Source organism: Raphanus sativus, chromosome 5 (genome assembly GCF_000801105.2).
Source record: "Raphanus sativus cultivar WK10039 chromosome 5, ASM80110v3, whole genome shotgun sequence".
NCBI classification, from domain to species: Eukaryota; Viridiplantae; Streptophyta; class Magnoliopsida; order Brassicales; family Brassicaceae; genus Raphanus; species Raphanus sativus.
Genome location: NC_079515.1, coordinates 11,723,565 through 11,750,636, shown reverse-complemented (window position 1 = coordinate 11,750,636; position 27,072 = coordinate 11,723,565). Strand labels below are relative to the sequence as shown.

The 27,072-nt window shown below is 36.0% G+C and overlaps 5 protein-coding genes and 1 non-coding gene across 7 annotated transcripts; 2 read left to right on the top strand and 4 right to left on the bottom strand.

Annotated features, from left to right (window-relative positions):
• Positions 1 to 2,339: 2,339 nt before the first annotated feature.
• LOC108863499 (glutathione reductase, cytosolic) lies at positions 2,340 to 6,422 on the bottom strand. Its single transcript, XM_056986437.1, has 17 exons — positions 6,241 to 6,422; positions 5,892 to 6,069; positions 5,736 to 5,800; positions 5,554 to 5,623; positions 5,368 to 5,439; positions 4,990 to 5,193; positions 4,726 to 4,799; positions 4,543 to 4,626; positions 4,367 to 4,454; positions 4,190 to 4,271; positions 3,927 to 4,000; positions 3,702 to 3,809; positions 3,533 to 3,597; positions 3,341 to 3,454; positions 3,062 to 3,161; positions 2,724 to 2,777; positions 2,340 to 2,623 (listed from the first exon to the last, which is right to left on the bottom strand). Exons 2-17 carry the CDS (start codon positions 6,042 to 6,044, stop codon positions 2,528 to 2,530), a joined length of 1,503 nt encoding a protein of 500 aa, XP_056842417.1. The 5' UTR covers positions 6,045 to 6,069; positions 6,241 to 6,422; the 3' UTR covers positions 2,340 to 2,527.
• A 1,810-nt stretch (positions 6,423 to 8,232) lies between these two features.
• Positions 8,233 to 8,318, top strand: TRNAM-CAU (transfer RNA methionine (anticodon CAU)). The gene is given in 2 exon segments: positions 8,233 to 8,270; positions 8,283 to 8,318. It is a non-coding gene; the product is annotated as a tRNA-Met (tRNA).
• A 205-nt stretch (positions 8,319 to 8,523) lies between these two features.
• LOC108863333 (uncharacterized) lies at positions 8,524 to 12,554 on the top strand. Its single transcript, XM_018637726.2, has 13 exons — positions 8,524 to 8,836; positions 8,919 to 9,068; positions 9,173 to 9,343; positions 9,639 to 9,782; positions 9,905 to 10,010; positions 10,097 to 10,245; positions 10,329 to 10,454; positions 10,551 to 10,694; positions 10,797 to 10,884; positions 11,008 to 11,381; positions 11,479 to 11,802; positions 11,919 to 12,149; positions 12,257 to 12,554. The coding sequence occupies exons 1-13, from the start codon at positions 8,621 to 8,623 to the stop codon at positions 12,389 to 12,391; spliced, it is 2,358 nt and encodes a 785-aa protein (XP_018493228.1). The 5' UTR covers positions 8,524 to 8,620; the 3' UTR covers positions 12,392 to 12,554.
• Positions 12,555 to 12,599: 45 nt separating this feature from the next.
• Positions 12,600 to 15,882, bottom strand: LOC108862843 (uncharacterized). Its single transcript, XM_018637097.2, has 9 exons — positions 15,694 to 15,882; positions 15,487 to 15,586; positions 15,157 to 15,262; positions 14,893 to 15,036; positions 14,660 to 14,718; positions 14,250 to 14,317; positions 14,120 to 14,171; positions 13,075 to 13,845; positions 12,600 to 12,989 (listed from the first exon to the last, which is right to left on the bottom strand). The coding sequence occupies exons 1-9, from the start codon at positions 15,699 to 15,701 to the stop codon at positions 12,774 to 12,776; spliced, it is 1,524 nt and encodes a 507-aa protein (XP_018492599.2). The 5' UTR covers positions 15,702 to 15,882; the 3' UTR covers positions 12,600 to 12,773.
• A 3,724-nt stretch (positions 15,883 to 19,606) lies between these two features.
• On the bottom strand, positions 19,607 to 20,122 carry LOC108858210 (uncharacterized protein At4g04775-like). The gene is made up of 2 exons (XM_018632169.1): positions 19,928 to 20,122; positions 19,607 to 19,837 (listed from the first exon to the last, which is right to left on the bottom strand). Exons 1-2 carry the CDS (start codon positions 20,120 to 20,122, stop codon positions 19,607 to 19,609), a joined length of 426 nt encoding a protein of 141 aa, XP_018487671.1.
• A 3,688-nt stretch (positions 20,123 to 23,810) lies between these two features.
• On the bottom strand, positions 23,811 to 26,559 carry LOC108861758 (uncharacterized). Of its 2 annotated transcripts, XM_018635710.2 has the most exons (4): positions 26,242 to 26,559; positions 24,611 to 26,098; positions 24,221 to 24,532; positions 23,811 to 24,101 (listed from the first exon to the last, which is right to left on the bottom strand). In XM_018635710.2, the coding sequence occupies exons 2-4, from the start codon at positions 26,075 to 26,077 to the stop codon at positions 24,099 to 24,101; spliced, it is 1,782 nt and encodes a 593-aa protein (XP_018491212.2). In that variant the 5' UTR covers positions 26,078 to 26,098; positions 26,242 to 26,559; the 3' UTR covers positions 23,811 to 24,098. The 2 variants fall into 2 exon arrangements, with proteins under 2 accessions (XP_018491212.2, XP_018491211.2); XM_018635709.2 differs by having other exon boundaries at positions 23,811 to 24,532.
• Between the last annotated feature and the right edge of the window lie 513 nt (positions 26,560 to 27,072).

Genomic DNA, 27,072 nt, shown 5'->3' with positions numbered 1-27,072 from the left:
ACTTCATTAATTATTTTTACCATAATAATTTGACATCATATATTTTACGTGTTAACCATAATAATTCAAGTGTTTGAATGAAAGACTGTTTAGATCAGTTCCATTCGGATATCGAACTTTTCGGATTTTGAAATTAGACTCTACTCATATATTAGCTACTACAGAACACAAGCATTACAAGTAATTCTTCGAAAGATTTCTATCATTTTAGCAATTCTATAGTTTTGGCTAATCATTCATAACGCTAACTAAATCATAAATCTATCAAGTAAATTACTCAGACATACTCAAGTAAAATATGATAATGATTTGAATAAACTGCAAAAAAAAGAATAAGGTAAAAAATTGGAGTTCCAACACAAAAATCTGAAAAAATTGAATTTTCTCTCCAAATTATTAAAAATCCTAAACTAGTTGCTGCAAAAATATAAAAGTATGAAAAACGTGTGTTTCCCAATAGAATGACAGAACCTATAAATATTAGGTTAAAGTCGACCAGTGATAATTCTGTGTGGGATTTGGGATATAAATCGGTCATGACATACGGCCCGCTTCTCGCGACTCGCTGTCGATCGATGATAAGTGATGTTTGATCGACGTTTGACTCTGATGTCGACTCTCGGCTGGTTCGATGAACAACTACGAGTTTCTTTTATTTTTATTTCTAAAATATTCCAAAATCATTATATCACTCTAAAATATACACGAACCTGTAAACATTCTAAGAAACTCTAAAATATAGTAAAATAGATTCTAAAACATTTATATAACATAGCTGAAACCCGGTAAAATTCATGGTATTATCGATTAATAAAACAATGTATATCGTTCTTTTAGCAACTTGCTTACTTCGTTAACCGAAAAAGGCGGGAAACACAATTTAACGTCCCATACATACGTATATGTAGGCCTGGGCATAAAATTCGGAACCCGAAATCTGAACCGAACCCGAACCGAAAAACCCGACCCGTTATCCGACCCGAAATATAAAAATACCCGAACAGGTCTTGTAGAATGGTATAAAAAATATCTGAACCCGAAATGGTAACAAGAAAAACCCGAAACTAATAGTCAATATAAATATTTTGAAATATATATATAAGTATTTTAGTTATTAAATTTAATATTTGTGGTAATATGATATATAATAATAAATATTAACAATATTAAAAATGTTTTAAGTACACAATTAGTTATAAATAAGTAATTTATAATTTGTTCATTGGAATAACAAGTCTATTCTCTATAATATAATATATATTGTTTACATATAATATTTGTTTTCATACTTGATTTAACGTTTTATTGTTATTTTAGCAATTTTATGTGTGATAGATTAATTTTTATTAATCTAGTTGTTTTTCTTTATGTTTTTCTTTAAGTTTTTGTTTTTACTTTGGTTATATCCAAACCGAACCGATATAACCCGAACCCGAATGATATATGGTTACTTTATGGGTTTTAGGACGCAATATAATTTTTCACCGAACCCGAAGTGTTATTATCCGAACCTGACCCATACTAATGAAATTTTACTATGGGACCTAGGACTGTAAACCCGAAAATCCGAAAAACCCGATCTGAATGCCAACGGGTACCCGAACGCCCAGGCCTACGTATATGTTTATTACATGAATTTAATTTATTATTAAAAGACTCAAGGAAGTATCATTAACCATACTCTTAAATATTTTTATCCACGTTTCATATTTTACTCTAAAATATAATAATAAACAAAAAATATTATTTCATTTGTTAATTAGTATTTTTATTTTTTATTCATTGTTTCATTTCTCATTTTATTTTAAGGAGGTGTATTTAATTGAGAGTTTTAAGTGATTTGTATCAAAAATTAATTTAAAATCTAATATTATTGAACATGACATTTTATAAAATACTGACAAATCTATTGTTATTCAGATATGAATTTTAAAAATTCATTTAAAATCCAGTATTATTGAATATGATATTTTATAATGTATTATGAAACCTACCGTTATTTAAAAAAAAAATTATGGAGTTTTAAAGTTTTCAAATGATTTTAGAATGTTTGATAGAGTTTTTTAGTTAAAAAGGTTAAATTATTTCGTTAATATGGAGTGGAAAGAGATGCTCTTGCACACGTTCTAACTCCAAATAACATGATCCAATTATATGTAGATTTGAACTTGGTTTTACGTTTCTTAGTCTAACTAACCTTGTCCAATTAAATACACCATTGAAACAAAAACTTACCAAACAAAATTGACGAACACGATATGACCAAAAGGGAGAGAATTTTATCCAAAGATAAAGCATATATTTGGTGGCGAAGTTTCACTAGCAACAAGAGAAGCAGAAATTGAAATTTTGTGTTTTCTGAATTTTAGAAGTAAATCAACAAACAAACAAAAACTTATACAAAACATTTATTGGAACATGTTGACCAAAAAAAAACATTTATTGGAACATGAGTGAGGAAACTCACGTCTCGGTCTGACCTCTAATAAAGTGTTTTATGCAAATTGTCTTTTAAAATTTTGGCGGTTCATAGACTCGTCTTCGGTTTGGCTTTGTAGGCAATGCGTCTGGTCACAGTGCGCATTGTCACGAATTCCTCTGCAGAAGATGGATGTATCCCGACCTGTGTTATTGTTCACAATGTTAAAGTTAATTCTTATTTCTTATATAAACTTCAAACTGTGTAGAATGAAAACGAAAGTGTTCTGATTCATTTTACTCACCGTGCTGTCAAACTGTGCTTTGGTTGCTCCACACTTGAGCGCAATTGCAATCCCCTGCATTTAGCAATAAAAAGACACTAAAAAGCATGAGACGCAACCAAATCAAACTCTAGTGGATTTACAAGATTGAGTTTTGATTTATAAAAAGAGAAGAGTCAACACTTCTCAAACTCAAATCAGGTTCTCTTATACCCCTGAATCTCCTATGGAGGTTACAAGAAAAATATCTTGCTTTCATCTGACTCATCTCACTAGTCCTTTACCTTATTAGGTGGCATATACCTATGCACTACTCACTGAAGTAGTAACTAGCTAAGTGAATATTTAGGAAAACTTGCCTGCATGATCTCAGCTGCATCTGGACCGCACATGGATGCTCCAATAACCTTATCAGTCTTCTCATCAACTATAAGCTTCATTAATGTCTTTTCCTGCCGTCTATCACCAAAAGAAATATGTGATTAGATCAAACAGTTATATGTTAACATTCCTCAAACAATTATCAGGTGCAAAAAGCATGCTGAAGAACCAGGAAGTTTCATACAAAACAACATCAATAATTGTGTGAGTCGACGTCATAAAGATTGTACAGTAATTAGAATTGAATGTTAGCATACCCCGAAATGGTGTTCTTCATAGGGTTAAAACCTGAGGTGAAAACCAAAATATCCCCGGTCGCTTTTTCAACTGCCTCTTCTTCGCTGAGACCCACCACAGCTAGTGGTGGTATGCTGCCAAACAGAGAAGATAAAGATATAAACAAAAAGGGGAAAACTTCAATTTTTTCTGGTATAAGAAAGAATGCTTACCAGAATACGGCACAAGCTACATTGGTGTAGTCTGCTTTAGTAGGCTTCCCACCAAAGACAGTGTTCTGCAAAATCAAAACAAATCCCTTTTAACAAATGGATTACATAATTGGACATTCACAAACACGAAAGTTGAAAGATTTATAAGTGTAAGAACATAGGCACAAACCGCAAAGCAGGTGGCCTCCATTAACGCAACAGGTGTAAGGTTAATTCGGTTTGTAGCATCTCCCACAGCCCATATGCTAGGTATATTAGTGCGTGAGTACTCATCAACCTGCGGATAATGTACTACATTAGCAGCTGCAAGAGTAGAAGCTATTCCCCTCAAGGAAAACGTTTTTTTCAGAATATAATATAAAAAAATCTGCAAAGATAGGAAAGTTGTTACGACCTTCACAGCTCCAGCCTGATCAAGTTCAACACCAACAGCTTCTAAATTCAATCTCTTGGTATTAGGGGCTCTTCCTGTAACAGATATATACAAAAGATCCTCAGACAGCTCCATGAAAATATGAAATAACAAGTATATTCCTTAAAGGTAAAGTTCAAGAGAGGAAGAAAAAGACGCACAAACATATACTGTTTTTGTAAACAATAAAGCCACACACCGAAGTACATGTATTAAAGCAGAATAAAATTGGTTAGAAAAGTTACCGGTAGCAAATAGTACAACATCTGCCACGAATTCTTCCCCATGAGAGGATATTACTTTTATCCCCTCCTCTGTTTTTATCAACTAAATTGGAAGATACAAATATGTTCAGCCAAGGATGAACTGATGAAACGAATGACAAGAAATGTACACAGTAATGAGACATGAAAATTAGATACCTCAGCCAAACTTGTCTGTGGATGCAGATTGATACCCCTTCCTTCAAGATTTCTAGCCACAAGTGCCCTCATTTCGTCATCAAAGCCCCTGAATAAAGTAAAATTTCAGAAATAATTTAGAAAGTTGGCTGCACTAGTCCAAGAAAAAAAAAAGAGAGCACAAGATTATGGCGCACCTTAGTGGAAGTTCCTTCCTGAAGAATAAATCAACAGTAGCACCCATTCCACGCCAAATTGATGCAAACTCCACAGCAATGTACCTGATTAGAAAGTAAATGCAAACAGGGGGATTGAAACCATTGATACGACTGACATGCTAGGTAGGTACATCAAGAGGAAAACACAGAAGAAGACATTACCCTCCTCCAAGCACTATAGCACGCTTAGGAAATTCTTCCAAACTTAAAGCTTCATCAGATGTAATAGCCAGCTCCTGAAAGAGACACAAAAACAAATCAGTGGACTATCCATACATATAGCAGTTTATAGCTTTATACTCACAGAAGATCATATTGCAAAACAGAGATAGTTCTTTTATTCCCTATTAAAAAGGATTCCATAATACCAGGTGTATTCACACGCGTTGCTATTGTAGGTAAGTAAAGATGAACAAAGACACTTACATGTCCAGGGATGTTGGGCTTCTGTGCTCGACTACCAGTAGCAATCAAAATGTGCTTCGCAGTGTAACTTATTTTGGTGCCATCGATTTGTCTGACCTCCACTTCGTTGGGACCAACTATTCTTCCTTCACCTTCATACAACTTCACAGCAGCATTCGCCAACAACCGCTTGTAAATATTGTTCAGTCTTAATATCTCATCAGTCTGCACATTGGAAAAACTAAACAAGGTCAATACTGCTGTTAACACAAAAACGTTAACCCTGAAAGTCACTCGACTCGAGTGTTTCAAGATAAACTAGTGCAAGTGTATCAATGAAGCAAACCAGTGTACAATATTTTACTCATTCAAGAAAAGAGATAGAATATAAAAAGGCACCTTCTTTTGAAGAAGCTTCTTCCAAGTGAAGTCGACTTTCTCATTGATTTCCCACCCATAGTTTCTAGCATCCTGCCAGAAGATAAACCCACAACATAAGATAACTTGGAGCAGGAATACTAGTTAAGAAACAGCTAAAAGAAAGGCAATCAAATGATGGAATAAAAGTTGGATTTTTTGACTCACCTCAAGTTCACTACCATAAGTGGCACCATAGACTAGAATCTTTTTGGGAACACAACCACGAATAACACACCTGAACCAAAGCGGGAAACAAAGACTCAAAAGATGTCGTCTTTTATGCAACTAATAATATAACAAAGGAAGCAAATAATGCAACTAATAATATAACAAGGAAGCAAACATACGTGCCACCAACACCTCCAATCTCGTCGGAGCTAATAGGGTGAAAGGGAAGCTCACAAATACCAACCTATAATAACATTATAATATCGATAACTTTAGGCATCAAACACACACATGACATAAGAATGTAGAATCAAAACACACTGTTAGTCTGTTACCTTGGCACCATTATTAGCAGAGAACCTAGCAGCACGAACACCGCCGCTCCCGGCACCGATGACAAACAAATCAAAATCATAGTGAGTCTCGGTGGCTTCCTCCGCACCTGCGGCCTTGTTAAGCTCTCCGTCAGAAAGCATCTTCCTCGCCATGATTGTGCAGAATCAAGAATCCAAACTTTTATTTGAAAAAAAAAAAAGAAAACACTAATCAGAACTCACGGGAAATGGAAATTAAAAAAAAAGCAAATCTCGAATCAGTACAAAGGCCCAATCGAAAGGAGGGTGATGAGATCTTATTCGGAAACGAAATCAGTACAAAGGAGAAGGAGAGAGAGAGAGAGCGTACCTCTCTCTAAGATGGTGTGTGTGTAATAAGAACACTACTTGAGATCCAGACACGAAGGAAGGATTGCGGTGCCAATAAAACTAATGATTGTGTGTGTGTGTATGTGAATCGAATCTCTCAAGGTTTTGATGATCGCGAACAAAATCCTTTTTTTCCTTTTATATTTGCTTTTATCTTTTTTATTATTTTTGGTTAAGAGTGGTCGTACTTTTTGATGACTGCGTACTTAATATCAGCAAATATCAAATGATTATCTTTTTAATGTATATACTAGATCTTGATCCGCGCTTTGGAAGCGCGGAATATTTTACGATGAAAAAATTTACTAATAACTTAACAAATATTTTGGTAATTTTTAAAGAGTGTGTATTTAAAATATTTTTGTATTTAAATCAGTGTTTTTAAATTCAACCCGATTGTGATTATACCGGTTAATCCGGAGATCTGACAATTCAATTTAAGTTTTTTAAAAATTCATATTAAAAAATCACTAAAACCCGAGACTAACCGATTGAACTGATGGATGACCGATATGTAATCTAATTTGATTTAAATTGTAATATTTTCATAATTTGTAATCTTATAATCCAAATTTTAAAGTTCATTATTTTGCAATTTATGAAATTATGACGTTTCTAGAAAATTTTAAAGAAAAACTGATAGATATAAAATAACTAAAATTAATTATTGTATTGTTTGGAAACATTGATAGTAGTATAAAAATATATTGTTTGGAAACATTGATAGTAATATAAAGAAATAAGTATATTGTTTGGAAACATGAATAGTAGTATAAAGAAAGAAACATTAGTGATTTAAAGTAGGTTTAACTATAAAGTATAAAGGTGTATTTAATTTAAAAATTTACAAAATAAATGTTAGGTCCAAGGAATGTTTCTGTTTTAATAAGATAGATACCATACCAACTTATTGGTTAACTCTAAAACATATGCTAATTAGTGAAACCTACCAACGAAAGATGTGAACGCCATAATGCGTAGGGGGTGTTGTTGTGAGGTTCTCTGACGTGGCTTTTCTTCAAGCCAATGGAGTTTTCTCAATGAGAGAAATTAATAAATATACAAGAGAAGACCAAACATAATTTGTTTTTCTTAACCTTATTTTTTTTTCACACAAACGTTTTCATTTATAAAAGTAAGGATAATTACATACTAAGGAGGATCAAAGCAATCGGAAAGGACAAAATCTAAACGAAGTGGTCCTTAAGCCATGAAGGGAAGTCTCATGCAATATATGATTGAAACAGATCCAACTTGAAGACACTATTTGCTATTAGAAATGCTGGCAAAAGGGCATGATGAGACTGAGATTCAACCCGCCAAGACATGAAAGCTTGAAGATTTGAGGAGTAATACTTGAAAATCCAAATCTTTGATTAGAAACCAATGCTCCAATTCTTCATAGATTGAATTAACGAAAAGAGGGCCTGTTGAAAGATTGCCTTTGAAAAGAAATGAGTTCCTGTTTTTCCATATTGACCACATGATTTTCAAGGATCACTCCTTTTGATATTGAGTGGACAGTTCAGATCGCCATTTGCTCTTCGACGGAAGAAATATCAAATGTCTAATTGATTTTTTTGTTTTAACCAATGTGTACTAGTTAAATTCCAAAATTTTAGTAACATAACATTTAAGTTTATAAAATCTAAATGAGACTAATTAGATTTTAATGGATCAGTGTAAAATTTAAGGGTCTAAATGCAGTTCTCGTAAATTTTATTTTATATGGTTGTAAATAGGCATGTGTTCTAAATAAAATAGGTTTTAAATAGGTAGGATTTACTCATTTTAACATCCCTAGTCAAGAGTGAGGACTGCATGCATGTATCATAGATGATTTTTATTTGACATTTCGATATGAAATTTTAATTGATATCCTCAAAGATCAATCTTTCAAGCTAATGCCACCATATTCACCAGCAAATTCGTAACGTAGATTTGAAAGATAGCTTAGACAAGCTAAACAGAAGGGGCGGTGGCGCAGTTGGCTAGCGCGTAGGTCTCATAGCTATCTGAGTAATCCTGAGGTCGAGAGTTCGAGCCTCTCTCGCCCCATTTCTTTTTTGTTTTGAAACTTATGATGTCCCAGTCCCATCGTCGCACCGTCTGTATAAAGAGTATAAAACAACGACCTCAATAAATGAAAAAGGAAACAAATAATAATAAAAAAAATTAATAGCAACCGAGTAATTTCATATGCGCTTGGTTGTGCCACGTGGTCCCTCCATTGCCGTTAAACATCCCGTGAAATACAAAACACTCTCTAAGACGAAGAGAGGCAGCCTCTGCTTCTTCATCATCATCATCATCAACACCACCAATCACTCAAATCTCAAAAAAACATCTCTCTTTCTCCCATGGAAGCAGCAGTCCCGAGGCTCGTCTACTCTGGACCTCAACCAACTCGATTCTCCTTCTCCTCCCGCCGCTCCTTCGTCTCCAGCACCCCTCGCCGTAACCGCTCTCGCCGGATTCTAGCTGTCGCCACTGATCCCAAACCTACTACCACCGTAAACGGATCATCTTCTTCGTCTTCGTCTGCGTCAACTCCAGTCAACAATAATGTCTCCACGGTTAAGATCCTCCCGATTTTATTCAATTTTAGATTTGTGATTGTCGAAATTTGAATTTTTTTGGGGGAAAACCATGAAACAGAGAATAAACGATGTGTCGAAAGAGATTAAGAGAGTGAGAGCTCAGATGGAAGAAGACGAACAGTTATCTGTGCTGATGAGAGGCCTTCGTGGCCAGAACTTGAAGGATTCGACTTTCGCAGATGATAGTATTCAGCTCAGGCTTGTAGAGGTAAACAATTAGTAATAATCTTTCAGCTCAAAGTTTTAGTCTTTTGACTTATTAGCAGCATTTTTTTTTTTGTGAATGTTTCTTTTCTTCTTCTTCGTTTGCAGACTGGTGAGAGCAGTGAGTTCTTGCCTTTGGTTTATGATCCGGCTACCATCTCTGCTTATTGGGGTAAACGGCCTCGTGCTGTTGCTAGCCGAGTTGTCCAGTTGCTCTCTGTCGCTGGCGGGTTTCTCTCCCGTATTGCTGGGGATGTAATTAACAAGAAAGTCAAAGAGGTAAGCTTTTAACAAGCTAGATCAGATAGTATAGTTGTGGGCCTTGTGGCTTTTACATTCTAGTTATTTTTGTACTCCACTAGGTCGGACCCAGTGGATGAACAGTAAACAGAAAAGATAATTGTAGGCCTTGTGGTTTACTTTGCATATCTTTGTTTCGTTCCTTGTTGATTCTAATGATAGGTAGTGCCTTAAACAGTTGCAGTACTTCCAATTTTGTTCACCGTTTCAGTATTGTTCTGCTTGCAAGTATTTTAATATGAGTCTCATTTTTTTCGTTGGTAATCGTTTTCAGAATGAGGTTGCTAGAGCAATTGAACTGAGGGAAATTGTTACTTCCTTGGGTCCAGCTTACATTAAACTTGGGCAAGCTTTGAGTATTCGACCAGATATACTGTCCCCTGCTGCAATGACAGAACTACAGAAGCTCTGTGACAAGGTATATTGTTGTTTCCCTTCATTCCTTGTCAGATAAGTCTTTATTTCTCCCATTAGAGTTTTCTGTCTATTAAGCATGGCTTAATGTGAGTGTTTTCTGTTTTTTTTTTTGTTTATGTGAAGGTCCCTTCATTTCCTGATGATGTAGCAATGGCTCTTATCGAGGAGGAGCTTGGGAAGCCGTGGCATGAAGTTTACTCAGAGCTCTCTCCTTCCCCAATCGCTGCAGGTAAGTTTTGAACATGATATTCTTTTGCCCTACTTGTCATTTCAGCAGACTTAGTTCCAGCTGAATTACTGTGATTTTGTTTCTAGCATCTCTGGGACAAGTGTATAAGGGAAGACTAAAGGAAAATGGGGATCTGGTGGCAGTGAAAGTACAGAGACCTTTTGTTCTTGAGACTGTGACTGTTGACTTGTTTGTTATAAGGAATTTGGGTCTGTTTCTACGGAAGTTCCCACAGGCAAGTTTTCGTCTGCTGCACTTACTGTTCTCTTTCACCATTTATCTTACTGACTTCCGTTCTTTTCTGGAATTTTCATGCAGGTGTCAGTAGATGTTGTTGGACTGGTTGATGAATGGGCTGCTCGTTTTTTTGAGGAGCTGGATTATGTTAACGAGGGAGAAAATGGAACATATTTTGCAGAGATGATGAAGAAAGATCTCCCACAAGTACGCTTCATAATTTTTAAGCGACCCATCATAGCTTTTTATTTGACTTAAGATTTGTGGAATGGTTTCTAATCGTGCAATTATTGATGGGTTCAGGTTGTTGTACCAAAAACCTACCAAAACTACACGTCAAGGAAGGTTCTAACAACACAGTGGATTGATGGCGAGAAACTGTCACAGAGTATTGAGAGTGACGTTGGAGAGCTTGTGAATGTTGGTGTTATTTGTTATTTAAAGCAGGTAACGCTTCGTGCATAATTATTGCACGGTATAATAAATGTGTGCTTAGGTTAGTACATTTATACTCTTCCTTTTAACCGTGATACTCCTTGTGTGCTTCAGTTACTTGATACTGGGTTTTTCCATGCTGACCCTCATCCTGGAAATATGATTCGTACCCCAGACGGGAAGCTTGCCATCCTTGATTTTGGTAATGTTTCTAGTTCCAAGTGGTATTATCATGATGGCATTTGGCTCCACAGTTATAGTCACTGTGGTACGAGAAAACCCTTGTGTTGACATTTTACAATTTTGTGCATTCATTGACTGACAGGTCTTGTTACGAAATTGACTGATGATCAGAAGTACGGAATGATTGAAGCCATAGCACACTTAATTCACAGAGACTATGATGCCATAGTCAAAGATTTTGTCAAACTTGGTTTCATCCCTGATGGGGTCAATCTGGCACCTATATTACCTGTCCTGGCCAAGGTTTTTGATCAGGCTCTTGAAGGTGGTGGAGCTAAAAACATCAACTTTCAGGAGTTGGCAGCAGATTTGGCGCAGATAACGTTTGACTATCCTTTCAGAATTCCACCTTATTTCGCCCTTATAATTAGAGCAATTGGTGTGCTCGAAGGGATAGCTCTAGTGGGGAATCCTGAATTTGCTATTGTGGACGAGGCTTATCCTTATATAGCTCAGGTATTTTTTTATGAACTCTCTAACTGTGAGCATACCACTCATTCATTAGACCTTACAAAATACTGATGGGTCTTCATATGATTGCCTCAATATTTAGAGGCTCCTGACGGATGAATCACCTCGCCTGAGGGAGGCTTTACGATACACAATATATGGGAAGACCGGCGTTTTTGATGCTGAGAGATTCATCGATGTGATGCAAGCCTTTGAGACTTTTATTACTGCAGCCAAAAGTGGAGGAGGGGAAGATATGAATGGAGGCATGGCTGAGCTGGCTCTTATCCAAAACCAGACAACTAGTCTGGTTCCTTCGTTTCCAGCCGGTGCATCACAACCGAACCAGCCAGCTCAAACGAGAGTCGCTTTGTCTTTTCTGCTTTCCGAGAAAGGAAACTTCTTCCGCGAGTTTCTACTGGATGAGGTATTTACTAGTCACAAATATGAGAATTGGACGATTATCATGTAGATAAGCTTAGAGTTACTTAATTTCTTCATGGCATACTGAGTACTGACAAATGTTGTGGTTACTCAAAACAGATAGTAAAAGGCATTGATGCAATCACGAGAGAACAGCTGGTGCAAGCAATGGCGGTCTTTGGATTCAGAAACGCACCACCAGTCTTCGGTATGGTACCAACACTAGGACCCTTCAGGCCTGCAGCACTTCTTCCATCTGTAACAGAAGAAGACAAAGTCATCCTGAACAATGTTCAGAAAGTAATCGAGTTCCTTACCGCAAGAAGCTCCATGTCGAATAATCCTGATCAGGTTAGTTTCTTAAATCTCTCTGAACCTTCTCATATAATGGAGAATAAATCTCCGTAGTACCTGAGTTTTTGAACTTGTGTGTGTGTGTGTTCAACATCATAAAACAGGTCGTAGATGTATCTCAAGTGGTTCGGGAACTGCTTCCTGTGTTGCCTGGAATCTCTGCGACAGTACTGCCGGAGATTATGAGTAGGCTTGGGTCAAGAGTCATGGCGAGGATAGTTCGGGATACCTTTTTGTAAATATTGTGTTGAGCTTTGTACAATTGTGCATATAAGTTCAATTTATAGTACCCGATAATATATATTATAGACAACAGCTGATTAAGATCGTCTGTTCCCATTAACACATATACTTGCTGTAATAATAACACAGTTGAAATGAAACACTGTCTTTTCCTTGCCATTGCCAGTGTAGCCTACACCTAATATCATGCAAACTATTTTAATATATCACAAAATGCAAGATTTTATTCAGAAGTATAAAATTCAAAGATACAGGTCAAGTTACACTACAGAAGCTGTTTTCAATAACCATTCAAGTATCTATAAGGTAAAAGCAGAGAGAAGATTCAGAGTTCTTGATAGAGAGGCGACCAATCTCTCTGATAAGAGACTGGCTTGCTCAAGAAAAGAGTGGCAAAGACTGCTCTCCTGAAGCATATGATATGATACGCTTTTTAAGAGGGGAAATGTAATGAGCCCCGTGAAATGCAGCCGCTCTCAATGCATTCAGCGGTCCGAAATTCACTGCGTACATCTTCTGGATTCCATCTAAAACCGCCATCATTGCTATATTTGCAGGTTTTCTCTCCGCTTCATATCGTTTGAGCAGATTCGCCTACAAGACAAAGGTTCATCAAGTAATCAATAACTGATCATACACATGTAGTTTAAGACTTAGAATCCAATCCAATCATATGTACCTCGCCAATATCGGTACCGAGAGCAATGCCTTCTGCTATAGCTCTGGAGAGAGCACTCGCATCAGCAAATCCTAGATTCACTCCTTGGCCGGCCAACGGATGAACAGTATGAGCTGAGTCACCCACGAGAGCCACACGGTTTGACACATAGTCCTTTGCATGCCTTAAAGACAAAGGAAACATCATTCTTTCTGATGAAAGCTTCACAACCTTTGGTGGAGTTTCAAACCTCTCCTTGGCGGATATGTTTACATCTCCTGTAAGCCAAGAGAGACTACTACCCCCTGAACCTGTTGTCTCTGGATGTGGACCGTATCCATAATCCAGAGCGTCGTTTACAGCTTTGATGAAGTCATCCTCGCTCATGGATTTGCGATCTGACGCCTCTGTTGGATCCATGGTCCATACTATGTTGCTAAACTTGTCACCAATTGGAAGAAGTGCGATGGGTCCATTGGGTAAAAACCGTTGCCACGCAGTGAAGTTTTCGACAGTGTGCTCAACTGTACAGATTATAGCGTTCTGAGAGTAGTTCCATCCTGTTGTTTTGATTCCTGCCAACTCCCTCACTCGCGACTTGGACCCGTCAGCACCTACCACCAGCTTTGCATAGACGTTGTTTCCATCGCTTAGCTCCAGCTTCGCAAGGCGTCCTCGCATGAACAAATCTGTTGTGGATGGTACTTCACCAAGACCAGTCAACGAGGAACTAGGTAACATATTCATTGAGTTTAACCTCGCTGGATAGATAGTCTTCTGGAGATCTGATTCCTGTAAATACCAAGCTCTCTCGTGTAAGAAGAATTAAAAATATGACTGATAAACTCTTTGAAATTTAAATAAAACTAACTAAGAAGTTGAAGAATGTAGTAATTGGTTTTACAATTTATAAGAAATTAGCACACCCTCTGTTTCTAAACTTGCGTTCAGTTGGACACCGGTCTAGCTATATAGATAAGCTTTTTTGAGGGTTGATATATGCTTCATTTATCGAAAAAAGTAAGTGAAATAAACAAACTGGGATGGACCCAAGAAAGTAAAATACCTGTACACAAGATAGCTGAGAACTCTGAAGAACTTTATTCTCCACAACACACCTGGATCATGTCAAGTTATGAGTACACAGGTATTACTAACATTAACACGGATGTATATATCAATAAGATTTTGTTTACCCCAAAATATCTTGATCGACATCTTTAGCATTGTATCTTGTATATCCAAGACCTGTGTAGTCCCATACCTAAAACCAGACAAAAAAATATGACTTTGTTTAGTCTAGCAAATCATTATAATGCAGACCCTACACAGTAGATCATCACACCTAGATCTGATGGTAGTTTTGGTTTTAAGGTCAACTTCAAATAAAGGAAGGGACACTTTATACTAACATGTAAATAGCTAAGTGCCAAACGGCAGTAAAATCAAACCAATGTTGAGCCATAGTCAAGAAATATGTTCCACAAAAATCATAGCCACAAACGCAAAGTGAGCTACATGTGGTCATGCAGAGAAAGATACATTTGACGCAGGTCAAAAATCTCAGCAGCTTCGGAAAGGAATATAAAAACTTAATAATCATTACCTGCATTTTGTCAAAATACGCATGTCGCTGCTCTTCGATGTATTTCCAGGCACCAATACCTGCATTATTAAAACCAAAGAAACGACTCCAAAGATATAACTATAAAGGAAATATCATGGACTGTAGCTCAAAAATTGGGTTCAAAGTGGATAAACCAGCATCTCAAACTCAGATTAGCCAATTTCTAGAAAACTCAAATGAGCAAAAACTGTGTCCAGAAACGTAAGTGTTACCTTTGAGGAAGGATATAGTTGCAGGTGTGACAGTACTGACTCTAGGATCAGGTGGGTGACCTTTCTCTATGGTACTTTTTCTCCCCAAAAGAGGATTGTTGTCAATAATAGCAACATTCAAGTGCTTTGTCAATGGCTTGCTAGCTGAGAGAATAACAAACATCTTTTGTCAAAATCAACAAGTATAAAAATGTTATAGTTGGCTGACCATAAATTACAGCCTAATCGAGAGAAAAATCAAGAATAGTAGTAATCATTGCTTACCCAACGAAGCAGCTAAAGCAATTCCAACCATTCCACCACCAACAATAGCAATGTCATGTTGTGGACTATCATCTTCAATGGAATTCGTTTTCGCATTGCTCTTCTCCTGCAAATCATTTAACACATGTGACTATTATTAACTTGTATTGACAGACAAAATCATATTTCAACTTCCCATTCCGGAAATGTTTTAATATCAAATAAAAAGATATCAAATCTATCAGACAAAATAAGGGTATCGAACATGATGAACAACACTACAGCGACCAAAGAAGACTCTGGGGATGTCAATATCAAAAAAAAAACAAGAATGTGCGCGGATCAGCTTACATTGGAACCAGAAGTAGAGACTGGGTGTGTTGAAAAAGTCCTCCGGAAGATCTTTGTTGTTCCACAGACATTAGTCCTGAGTTGTTTCCTTGCAAGCACCCTGTGTTAGAGACCAAACTACATGAGAGCAAAAATAATAGCATGGAGCTTCTTAACTGAAGAAAAGACACAAAAGTAATCGAACAAGAAAGGGGCGAATCCGTAAACCTGTTCATGGTATTGGCAGCTTTGAGACGCAGGTGAGAACCAGATAAATCAAAAAAAAAAACTCTTTTTCACTGATCAGCAACAGAGAAAATCATATATTTGGAAAAGCAGGGGGTCTTTTGTGTGGCTAGAGAGGAAGTCGGAAGACGGAGAGATTCGCCGGCAAGGTTAATTAAGGGATGTCGGTCAGCTTATTCGGGTCGGGTTTAGATGGGTCACGGGTATTTATTAATTGTGGTTTTCTTGGGTTTTTTTTAACCCGGTTCACTTTCTTACGGTCTAAATGCTTCTTTAAGGAATTAAACGTGCTCAGGTGCTCCTGCCCGAAAAAAAATGATCTGAGATACTCCTACCCAAAATTGACCGGATTTAGAACTAAATATATCTTTAATTAAATCAGAAAAATTATTAGAAGACCACAGACCCAACAGAAACTTGCATAATTACAACCCAACCAGGTGCAATTCGCGGACCATCTATGTCCGATCCATGAAATTCAGATATCTTTCTCCATAACTTCTGAAACCTTTGTAAGAATTAGTGTAATTGTCAATATTGGTGAAACTGTACATCGTAATTAATCTTCAACAAACATACACACAAGTTATTCTAAATTGAACTAAATCGCACTTTTAGATTTGGAAATTTTTATTATGTTATTGTTTGGACACAATTGTTGTTATTGACATATTTATTGATTTTGAAATAAAAAATAGTTTATATAAATAGAGTTGGGTCAAAATGTGAAGAGTCAATTACAGAAATTTCATAATTATAACTATGTATAAGTAGGTAAAACTCTGGGATTTATATTGTCTAACTATACATTACATTATCTGAAAATTAGTAAAAGTAGACATTACATTATCCGAAACCTAGTAAAAGTAGATAAAACTACACGCCATAACTAGAGAAACTAATCTTCAATTGGCCAGTGGGCAGCGGTCATGTGAATTTCATGGCAGAAGTTCCAAACTGCACATTGCCAGAAACAATGATCACATATCCACTGTGTTCTTGATCCATCTAAGGAGACTACAAACACCGGTTCTTCTACTGCGGAGCACAGGCAATCCTTTGAAACGGACCAAGGCTTTATTCTTTGCAGTAAAGACGTAAACACCTCGGGTTTTTCATAACCCCAATGGGCTGAGCATATATTATTCCTGATCATATAATACAGCCGGTCAGCAAATTCACGAGTGAAGTTAGGATAGTTGTGAACCAACCCTCCATCATCTACACTAAACGCTAAGTTGAGCATTTCATCTACATACTTGGCCAACAACAATCCTCTCTAAGCAGCAAGATGGATTTTCTCTCTTCTTTGATCAAGTAAATGGAGGTGGAAGTACTCATACATACCGCGGAAGTAGATGGCCTCTGGATTACCGGCTTGGTAGCACAGAAGTCGGAATTTTCTTACAGCATTAACCTCATAAATCCAATCATTGAAGTGAATGAGATCAGCAGATCGGTAGAAGTAGTCATCTCTGCCGATTTAATTAAACCCGGAGAAAGCAATTCTAGCACTACCGAAGTCCCGGATGTGACGTGTTGCTACCTTTGAGAGAATCTTATGGAGGATGGAAGGAGGGAGAGAATCCAAGTTCGACATGGAGGAGTGTGGAGAGACATTCGAGATAATTCGATATTCGTTTAGTCGAGTAAATGGAAAGATTAACGTTTTTGGACATGTGATAAACCTATTTATAATGGGGATGATCCTCTTACAGATAAGATTGTATTTACTATCCCACTTAAGAGTGATTTGATAGACGTCTATAGAAGACGAGAAGACATGAGTTCTCACTGCAAGAACAGGCGCATGGGTTGAAAAACGAACATGCAATAAAGAAGAGATATTTTGAGAATAATTTAGTGAAACTCACTGAGTGGGTTATTTTAATAACTGTCATTTCATGATTTATTTGCATTTAAACACCATAGATAGTGTGTCCCTTTGATATTTTCAAACTGTCACGACTTCTCAAGCACGCTTCTGACTCGAATAGTATCTATAGGCTTTGGAACTATGTATAACTCTATATATTTAAGTGAAACTAAATAATTTTGATTGTCTAAATTTATGAAATTAACCAAAATTTCAGAATTTAGATAGTCTAAATTTATGAAACTATGTATATCTAGATATTATATTATTTTATTTTGCAAACAAATAGAAAAAATATAATTAATGATATCAAAAATCCTGTAATTAATGATATTCCAAACCTCATGTAATTAATGATATTGAAAAAGTCTCTTATAATCATTACACTTGCGACTCTACACTTGCATTGAAACGTCACGAACCATCATCTCATTGCATTTAAACTCCACCGAAGTAACTTACTTCAGTCACCAAAAAGAAAAGAAATGATTCATCATCTCATCTCCACTATCATCTCTTCTCTCATCTCTACTCCATCTCTCTACAAACAACTCCAAAATGACTCACTACAACAAGCTTTCCGAGGTTTGTTATAACCCCAAGCTCATGGCTTGGCGTTTCAGAGTCAAAATACACAGGGTCTACCCTGTTTATTTACTCTCCTATCTTACGTCCATACTTTTCTATACCTATATCCTCGCAGATGAAGATGTAAGTGTTATCATCACCTCTCAAGTTTGTCATTCATAACATCACATATCTTACCGACAATGATCCTTGTACTTTATTTATTAATGTAGGGGTCCAAGATGGAGATGAGCGTTTATGGGGATAATGATAAGTTTAGAGGCTTCGAGGAGAAAGAGGGAATGTGGGTGGAAATCTTTCGGGTACAAGTTGGACATTCATGTGGAGGTTTCCAGGCAACTAAGTCTCGGTTCAAACTAACTGCTACGCCCGACACAGAAGTCCGAAAAATCGAGCCTCTGAACAATCGGCTCTTCATGGAGTTCATGAACATTCATTGCAATCCCTCACTTGTTCTACAGGGAACAAAACTATCCCATAGGTGTGAGTTCTGCTAACATATGTAGATCTTGGTAATCGCAACATTGTTTAGTTGAGCAACTATGTAGATGTAAGTGAAACTAAGTGAAAACTAAGTGAAACGAACATTGTTTAGTTGAGTAACTATGTAGATGTAAGTGAAACTAAGTGAAACGAACTGATTTAGTTGAGTAACACTTATATGGTAGATACAATGGGAGTGGTCTTCGATACGCAAGCCCATTTTGATGACCCTACAAGACCAAGGATGGTGTTCTACATAAGGGACAATATGTCAGTAGAAAGTAACATATTATCCAAGATAAATTTATCTATATTGTAACTGACACACCTTCTCTCAATAGTGACAGCCAGATAAAATGTGTAATAACTGGCAAGCAGGTCTATGCCTTCTGGGATGGTCTTAAAAACATGAGAGGACAGGTGATTGTGGCCCTTAAGATGTGGAGGGTCTGCCATTGTTGGAGTAAGTGTAGTTTTTGTGTCTACTTTTAAATGTGATAGTTGAGTTAAACGTTTACTAAAGTCATTATTTATACATATATTATTGGTCCTGCTGATCTATGGCTTGAGACCGCAGATGGACTGTCGGACTTCAGGTTCAATCCGCGTTTGTCCGAGGTTGAGTACTTCAGGCAGTCTTTAATAAACAGCGACTCTTATGTTAATAAATATGGGGTTGAATGTCTTGTGTAAATCTTGTATTATGGTTTCTCTTAAAAAATTGTATTAACTTCTGGTTTCACTTAACTTTCACTTAAGTTTTACTTAATCAATTGTTCCAACTTCTAGTTTCACTTACGTTTCACTTAAGTTTCACTTAATCAATTGTTTGGCTTTTCGTATAAATAGGTCAGATTTTGTGTTAGTTTCATTTTTTTCAATGGTCTGACATCGTAAAAATAATAGAAACTTTATCCAACTTCGCAGAACTAAGGAGAAAATACATAATTACTTGTACATCATGATACCGGCTACAACTACAACTACGACACTGATGCCGACAATAACAGGGACACAACCTCCTGATATCTTAGGCATTAATGTCGGACGTTCACTCCTTATTGTTGCCTTAAGCAATTGAACTTTTTCTTCTAGGATTCGAACTTGGTTGTGCAACTGTCGAATCTCATCGGTGAAAGCTTCATCTACCCTTTTGAAGACGTGGTCGTCGTTCTCCAGCTACAACATTAGATCGAATACTCCATTAGATCCCACAACATTATGTAAAAATAAAAAAAAAACGTGAAGCTTAAGAGACACCGATAATACCCTAAGTGAAGCCGCATAGAGACACCGATAATACCGGCGGTATGGATTTGGCTGGGATTTGGATATTAGCTCGACAATTCTCTCCCCGCACGAACAATTTCTAGGTATTCCCCCAGTTCTTGCTCGTCCCAGACCACTGGTAATGGTAATATCTCCAGTCGTGGACGATGAAGCGGCCGTTATTGGGTTGGACATTTTCTTATCTGACGGAGAGGGAATCAGAGGGAAAAGAGACGATTATTCGATTGAGCAGAAGAGAGATGGAAGAGAGAGAAAATTAAAGATAGAAATGGGGAAAATATAATAAAAGTCTTTAATACGATTTTGGGATTTTAGCAAATTGGGAAGAGGGAAATTCAAAATTCGCAGAGCTGGGTGGGAAAATTATCACAGGATTTTTCATGGTCTAAGTTTCACCAAGTACTCATTTTTACATAAAGCATCAAAGTTGTACTTTTTAATTATTTCCATTTATCTTGGTTATACTCTACTTTGATTAATGATTTTATGGTTATACCAATGCAATTATATTTCCTTTGTGCATTTCTCATACGATCATGTAAACATAAACTTGATTTCGTGCCACAGAGAGTTATCAAATTTAACAAGGTCAGTTTTAGCGATAAAGCTATGATAACACATTATATTTCTTATATGATTGCTACATATGGAATTTTAATAATTCCGATTAAATCATAATTAACATATCAGTAATACAGTCTTATTACCTCCATGACTTATAAAATTCAAAAGTTTAGAATTTACAATCATATTACTCAGTTTACCTATCGTAGTTATACTAGTAAAGAAAACAAGTTTCACTTAGTCATACAACATACAAATATAAAAAAAATCGAGTCAACTCCACAACGATCCCATGCGATAAAAACACCAAAACTGAAAGTGAAAAGGCTTACAACCTAATCCACATCAAAACTGAAACACCGAAACAAAAGGTTTACAACCTACTCTTCTTCTGTTTCTGGTGGGGATGTTCATCGTGTAAATCAGTGCCCACATTCTCTTCTTCCCCATATCCACTCTCACGCTCACAAAAATTCCTATTACAAGAGTTCTCTCCAACTCTCGACCGTTGCTCAGTTATTTGAACTATTTGCAATTCTTCGATGTCCTCCACATGCATAATACTTCTTTTTTGCTCTCTATCCACTGATGTTAGATAAACATACACATCTTCATCATCCAAAATATACGATTGCCTCTTAGGTTCCACTACCAATGGAATGTAATCCAAATTGAGCCTCTTCGTAAACGGATATATTCTCATCTTCATGCATATCCTCTCCTTCAACAACAAATAAGTGATCTCCTCCAATGATGATGTCTTACAGGATATAGCATACAAACGAGCATCGGCTGGAATCCATTCATAATCATGTCCATCTTTCGAATAATGTCCATCATAATCAAAGTGTATGTTCGTCGAAAAAGTACACATTGTCTGCAATAAAAAAAAATTAACCCCTTGGTTACACAGTTATACCATTAAAGTTATATTTTGTTATTCAATTATACCGTTAACGTTTTACTTGGTTACACAGTTATACCATTAAAGTTATACTTCGTTATACTATGTTACACAGCTGTGTCAGTAATCAATTAGTAATCACTGAATGTCTAATCTTCTTTGATTGAATCGTCTTTTTATTCCCGACATTCAATCAGAGTATTCATTTAATCATTCATCTCCGATCCTCGATTAGTTTACCCAAAAGAATAAGAATTTTTCATTTACAACTACCAAAATTTCGAGTCGAGTCTTCAATTCAAAACCAAATTGTAATCAGCTTTGATTCCCGACATTCAATTATACAGTTGTTGATTATCGAATTCCCTAATAAACAGACCATTCAAACTTTCCGATCATCGACTAGTTCATACACAAATACGAATCTACTATCTAATCGGAATCCCTGCGAATAATGAGTTCGTCTATGGTGGATTCTATACATTGGTTTTAACGACGATTTGAGATACATACCCTGTAACGAGATCGCAATTCGATGATAGCGGGGAAGAATAAGGACGGAGGAGTGGAGAAGAAGACTCGACGACGACTGAACGCCAATTGAGTAGTTCCTCCCGATGATTATCGGAGGGAGGAGGAGGAGAGAGAAGAGAGAGAATTTGAGTTATGAATATATTATTTTCATTAAATCGGTCAGGGGTATTTTCGAAATCAACCACACTCCACAAGAGTATCAGATCACGTAAGAGTATGTCAGATCACGTGAGAGTATGTCAGATCACTTTTTGCCTCATTAAGAGTACCTGAGCACTTTACTCTTCTTTATGTCATCCAAAATTTTCCACGCTGCAAATTATTCTGAACCGAGCAAACCGAATCTAATTCATTAAAGGAACTGAACCGAAATAAAATTTAAACCGAATTAAATACGATATGACATTTGTTTTTGGGGAAAATCGCATAAAAAACCCTAAAAACCCTCAAAGTGTCCATAACTAGCACTTTAAACATTAAAGTTTTTTTACTAACACTTTTAACTTTTAAAGTGACTTTTGTATCATAAAAAAACCTCCAAAGCAAAAAATTAATATGTTCAGTAGGTAATTTTTCAGAAATAACTATTTAATTAATAAAATGAAAAAAATAAATAAATAAATAAATTCAAATAATAAATAGAAATCAAAACTTTTAATAAAATTCACAAAAGTGAAAACATAATAAAAAATTAAACTAAATCTTAGAAAATTAAATTATTTTCTAAAATTTTAACAAAATAAAAATAACTAAATTTTAATAATAAATAAGATTAAATTTAAATAGAGAAGAACTCATTTTAAAAAAAAAAAATAGAAAATTCAAATTTCAGAATAGTTTTTTTTAATTATAATATTTTTTTCAAAAAATATATCTTATCATCGTGGAAAATAACAAATTTAAATATATCACTAGTGACAACGATGGTTTCTGATTTTTATTTAACTTATGATTTTTTATTAAATTTTACGATTTGTGTTTAATTTTCTGATTTTTTTGTTTATTTTACTTATTGAATAATATTATTTAAAATATTACTTAATTAGTAAAATAATAAAAAAATAAATAAAAATCAGAAAATTAAACAAAATTCGTAAAATTTAATAAAAACTCATAAATTAAATAAAAAATCAGAAAATTAGAAAAAAATAAGAAAATTAATTAATATTTAGAAAATTAAAAAAATCAAAAATAAATGAGATCAAATTAAAAACATAAAAATAAAAAATTCATATATTTCAAAAAAAAATTCAAAAGTTTGAAAAATATTTTTTTTTGTCATTTTCAGCGATGATGCTGGAAATTATCATTGGAGAAATGGCTCTTATCGTCATTGTTAATGGTTATGTAAGAAACCATCATCGTCACTAGTGAATTTTGAATTTTCTATTTTTCATTTTTTTAAAAAAAGTTTGAACTTTTTATTTAGTTCTTCTCTATTTAAATTTTATCTTTTTATTATTATTTTTTTATTGTTATTTTAGTAATATTTTTGAAAATTATTTAATTTTAAAAATATTTATTTTATTTCCTAAAATTTAATTTATTTTTTTTTATTTTTTTCATTTTTGTAAATTTTATCAAAAGTTTCAATTTTATTTATTTTGGAAATTTATTTATTTATTTTGTTTATTTTATTAATTAGATAATTATTTTTGAAAAATTACCTGCTGAACACGGTTAACGTTTTGCTTTGAAAGTTTTTTAATTATACAAATGTCACTTTGAAGTTTAAAATTGTTAGTGAAAAAATTTCAAGGTTTAAAGTGCTATTAAGCAACACTTTGAGGGTTTTTTATGCAATTTTCCCTTTGTTTTTGATATTAGTCAGCTTTCTAGTTTTTCAATACAAACTGAGGATTTCTGAACAAACTTTAGCTTAAACATAGGATCTTAAACATCTATATCAGAACAACTTGATACCAAACTAGCCAATTCAAACTGAACATCAATGAGAGAAAAAGAAAGAAAAAAAAATGTAAAAGAAGCCGAACGAATGTTATTACATCAAACAGAAACCAGAATCATCGCAAATTTTTATGAGTTATGTTACAAAAGAATAACAACGAAGATAGAATCAAAAGTTGAATCAAATCGCATCTCCATCAGAATGTTCTTGCCTTTCTCTTTCCTGATTGCAAGTAAGAGTCACTATAAACCAAAAAAAAAAAAGAATAACCCTTTCTTCATGACCAATCTGTGTAGTAGTAGTATAGTAGGTTAGTATTATAGTGATTTTAGCTATTAACTTGCTCCGTCTTTTTACCCACCTTTTTGACTTTCTGCGTCTCAGGTTTCTTTTTCTTTGATTCAGCACTGACCCACGTATACCCTACCGGGATAGCAAAGGGGTCTTGCAAAGTCTGAGACTTTCTGCACGAACCATCATCTTTTTTCGACCTTGCTCGACGAAACCACGACGAGGACGATGATGCGTTGGTGGACTCAGCTGGACTCTCATAGCCAGAAGAAGAAGAAGTAGGACTTGAGGGAGGTGTCTTAAACTCATCTGCAGGATCAACTTCTTCAAACTTTGTGAATGTAACTAGCACTTTTATCGTCGGTACCACTGGAATAGCTACCTACATTTTTACAAAAACAATCTCAATTAAAAAAACTGATCACATTATAAAGATCATTAACTCTTAAACGTTTTATACCTTTACTGGAAATGTTCCTGTTGGAAGCTTTGTGGTAAGAAGCTCCCTGAGACGACGAATCGCCTTGACTTTGTTTGCGAGTATGTCAAGCAAAGGAAGCAGCTCTTCCGTCTGTAACGGGAAGTTTGTAGACAGCCAGAGCACAGGACGTAAACCTTTCTTGTATTCGCTCTCTTGCTGACTACTCTTACTCGATGACATGACTCTTGGCTTCCTAGTATGCTCATTATCTACAGAATGTCTTCCTGGTTTTATCTGATTACTGTCTCCTAGAAGATCGCTTACCTTCTCATTCACACATAGAGAGCTTCTCGCAGGCGCATACTTAATTTCCTTCTCCTCCTGCTTAGTCTCTTTCTTCCTCCAACCACCTAACCACCCTTTCTTCTTGTGAGACGGACTAGAATCCACGACAAAACCATTCTCACTATCAACATTTGGGAACTCTGGCAAATCCAGCTTAAGAGCAGCCTCTAGTTGCTTCTGCTCTTCATCCGTTAACACATCGCAGAGATCATCATCCCCACATGAACCAGGAACCTTCCTAGACTTGATACTAACAACAACATTGTTCATCTCATAGACCTTAGCTTTCCAAGGACCAACCATCTCACTCTTCTCCTGCCTCCTCCAATTCATCTGCGGGTTCAAAACAGCTTCCGTCACATCGATCCCCGGCCTAAAAATATTGCTTCTACACATCGCACCCACTTCTTTCTTAACATCTTCATCCGAGGCAACGCTAGACGCACCGTCCAACGCATTCATCACTTCTTTATCCTTATGGTTTACTATGTAGAGCGACCCACGAGGAACTCTCCCATCTTCAGACCCATCACCGAGAAACAATATACTCTGATCAGACCTCTGGATCTTGAAACCGTCGAACCCAGCCATAGTCATATCCGCTCTCAGATTCGACCCCACTTTCCACACCTTGTAAGTATCAGAAGGAGCAACTTTCGAGACAAAAGGCACGACAGAGCTCTCGAAGTGAAAACTCATCTCCAAGTAAAAGTCTTTCATCTTCCTCATCGTTGCTACCAAACGAGGCAGCCTCCTGCACCATTTAGCCCAAGCCAGAGGCTGGTAATGACGCACGATGATCATCGCGATAGACTCTTGTCTACCGCAGACGGCTTCCTGCAACGCGTTCCAGCCGTCTTCGTTCTGCAAAGTCCAGTCAGCTCCGGCAAGCATCAGCATCTCGGCTGCTGCTGCATCGCAGAGCTTCACTGCTAGATGAAGAGGCGTGTCGCGGCGCAGCACGTCTCTTCTGTCGATGACGGAGGAGATGGCCTCGGATGTAGCTTCCTCGGATAAGGAGTCTGCTTCTGATTGGATCTCGGAAGGGTCTCGTGGCTTTGGGAGAGAAGAGAGGATTGATCTGAGAGTCGAGTGGTCTCTTGAAGCAACGGCTCTGTGCACTGAGCTGTGTGTGTACTTGGAAACATCAATGCCCTCCATTTTCAGATCAACAAACCTAACCTGGATCAAAATGTAAACCTAAGTTTCTTGATTTGAAGTCAAACTAGAACGGTTCAACCTAATGCCTTTCTTGAGAAAGTTTTAAACCCTAATTGGAATCAACGGAAAGAAAGAGAATCTGACTTTATATGGAAGTTTCTAACCTTTTTAACTTGCTTCGCAAGAAAGATAATTGATGTCTTACTCCGTAGCTTGAAGCATTGTCTACTCTAAGTTCGTGTCTTCTGTATTGTTTTTTTTTTTCTTTCGGTTCATAGGAGAGAGAGAGAGATTCTTGTGATCTAAATCTAGATCAGACACGAGAAAGACGCATGTGGGCGCGTGAACCCAAAAAAAAACACAGAGAAAGAAATCAATCTAGAGATTGTGCCTTCGGGAAATGATTAAAGAAAAGAACGATTAGATCAAGTTGAATTAGGAAAGACATTTTTGAGAGAAAGGGAAGGAGGACTCAGTCGTGAAGTTGCAATGTTACTTAGTGGGAGGGAAGCAAGCAAATCCTAAGACATGGTGAATTTTATATTTCGAACATGTATATATATTAAGTAAAAAATAATAGTATTAAAATTTAAAAAAAAATTATTTAAACAACTGAATGATAAAATTACAAGAAAAGATGGAAGGTAATATGCAAACATAAACAGATTCGGTTTGGATTCAGTTTGGTTTTGTTTATTTAGGTCTAAGAAAATTTTAAACAAAGTCAACCCAAATTAGTTTGGATTGGTTTGTGTTTGGTTTGGTTCGGTTTTAGTTTGATTTGGTTTGTATTAGATTCAGTTTATAGTTGGTTTAGTTTAATTTGATTTTGTTTTTGTAATTTGGTTTTGTTTTTGTGTTTATTCAGTTTTGATTTTTTAGTTCTATTTTACTTCTGTTATAAAAATATAATAAGAACTTGATCTGCGCCCCACGCAAATGTTTGATTTAACTTGTGTTCAATGTAAACTCATAAACAACTAATTTTATGCAAT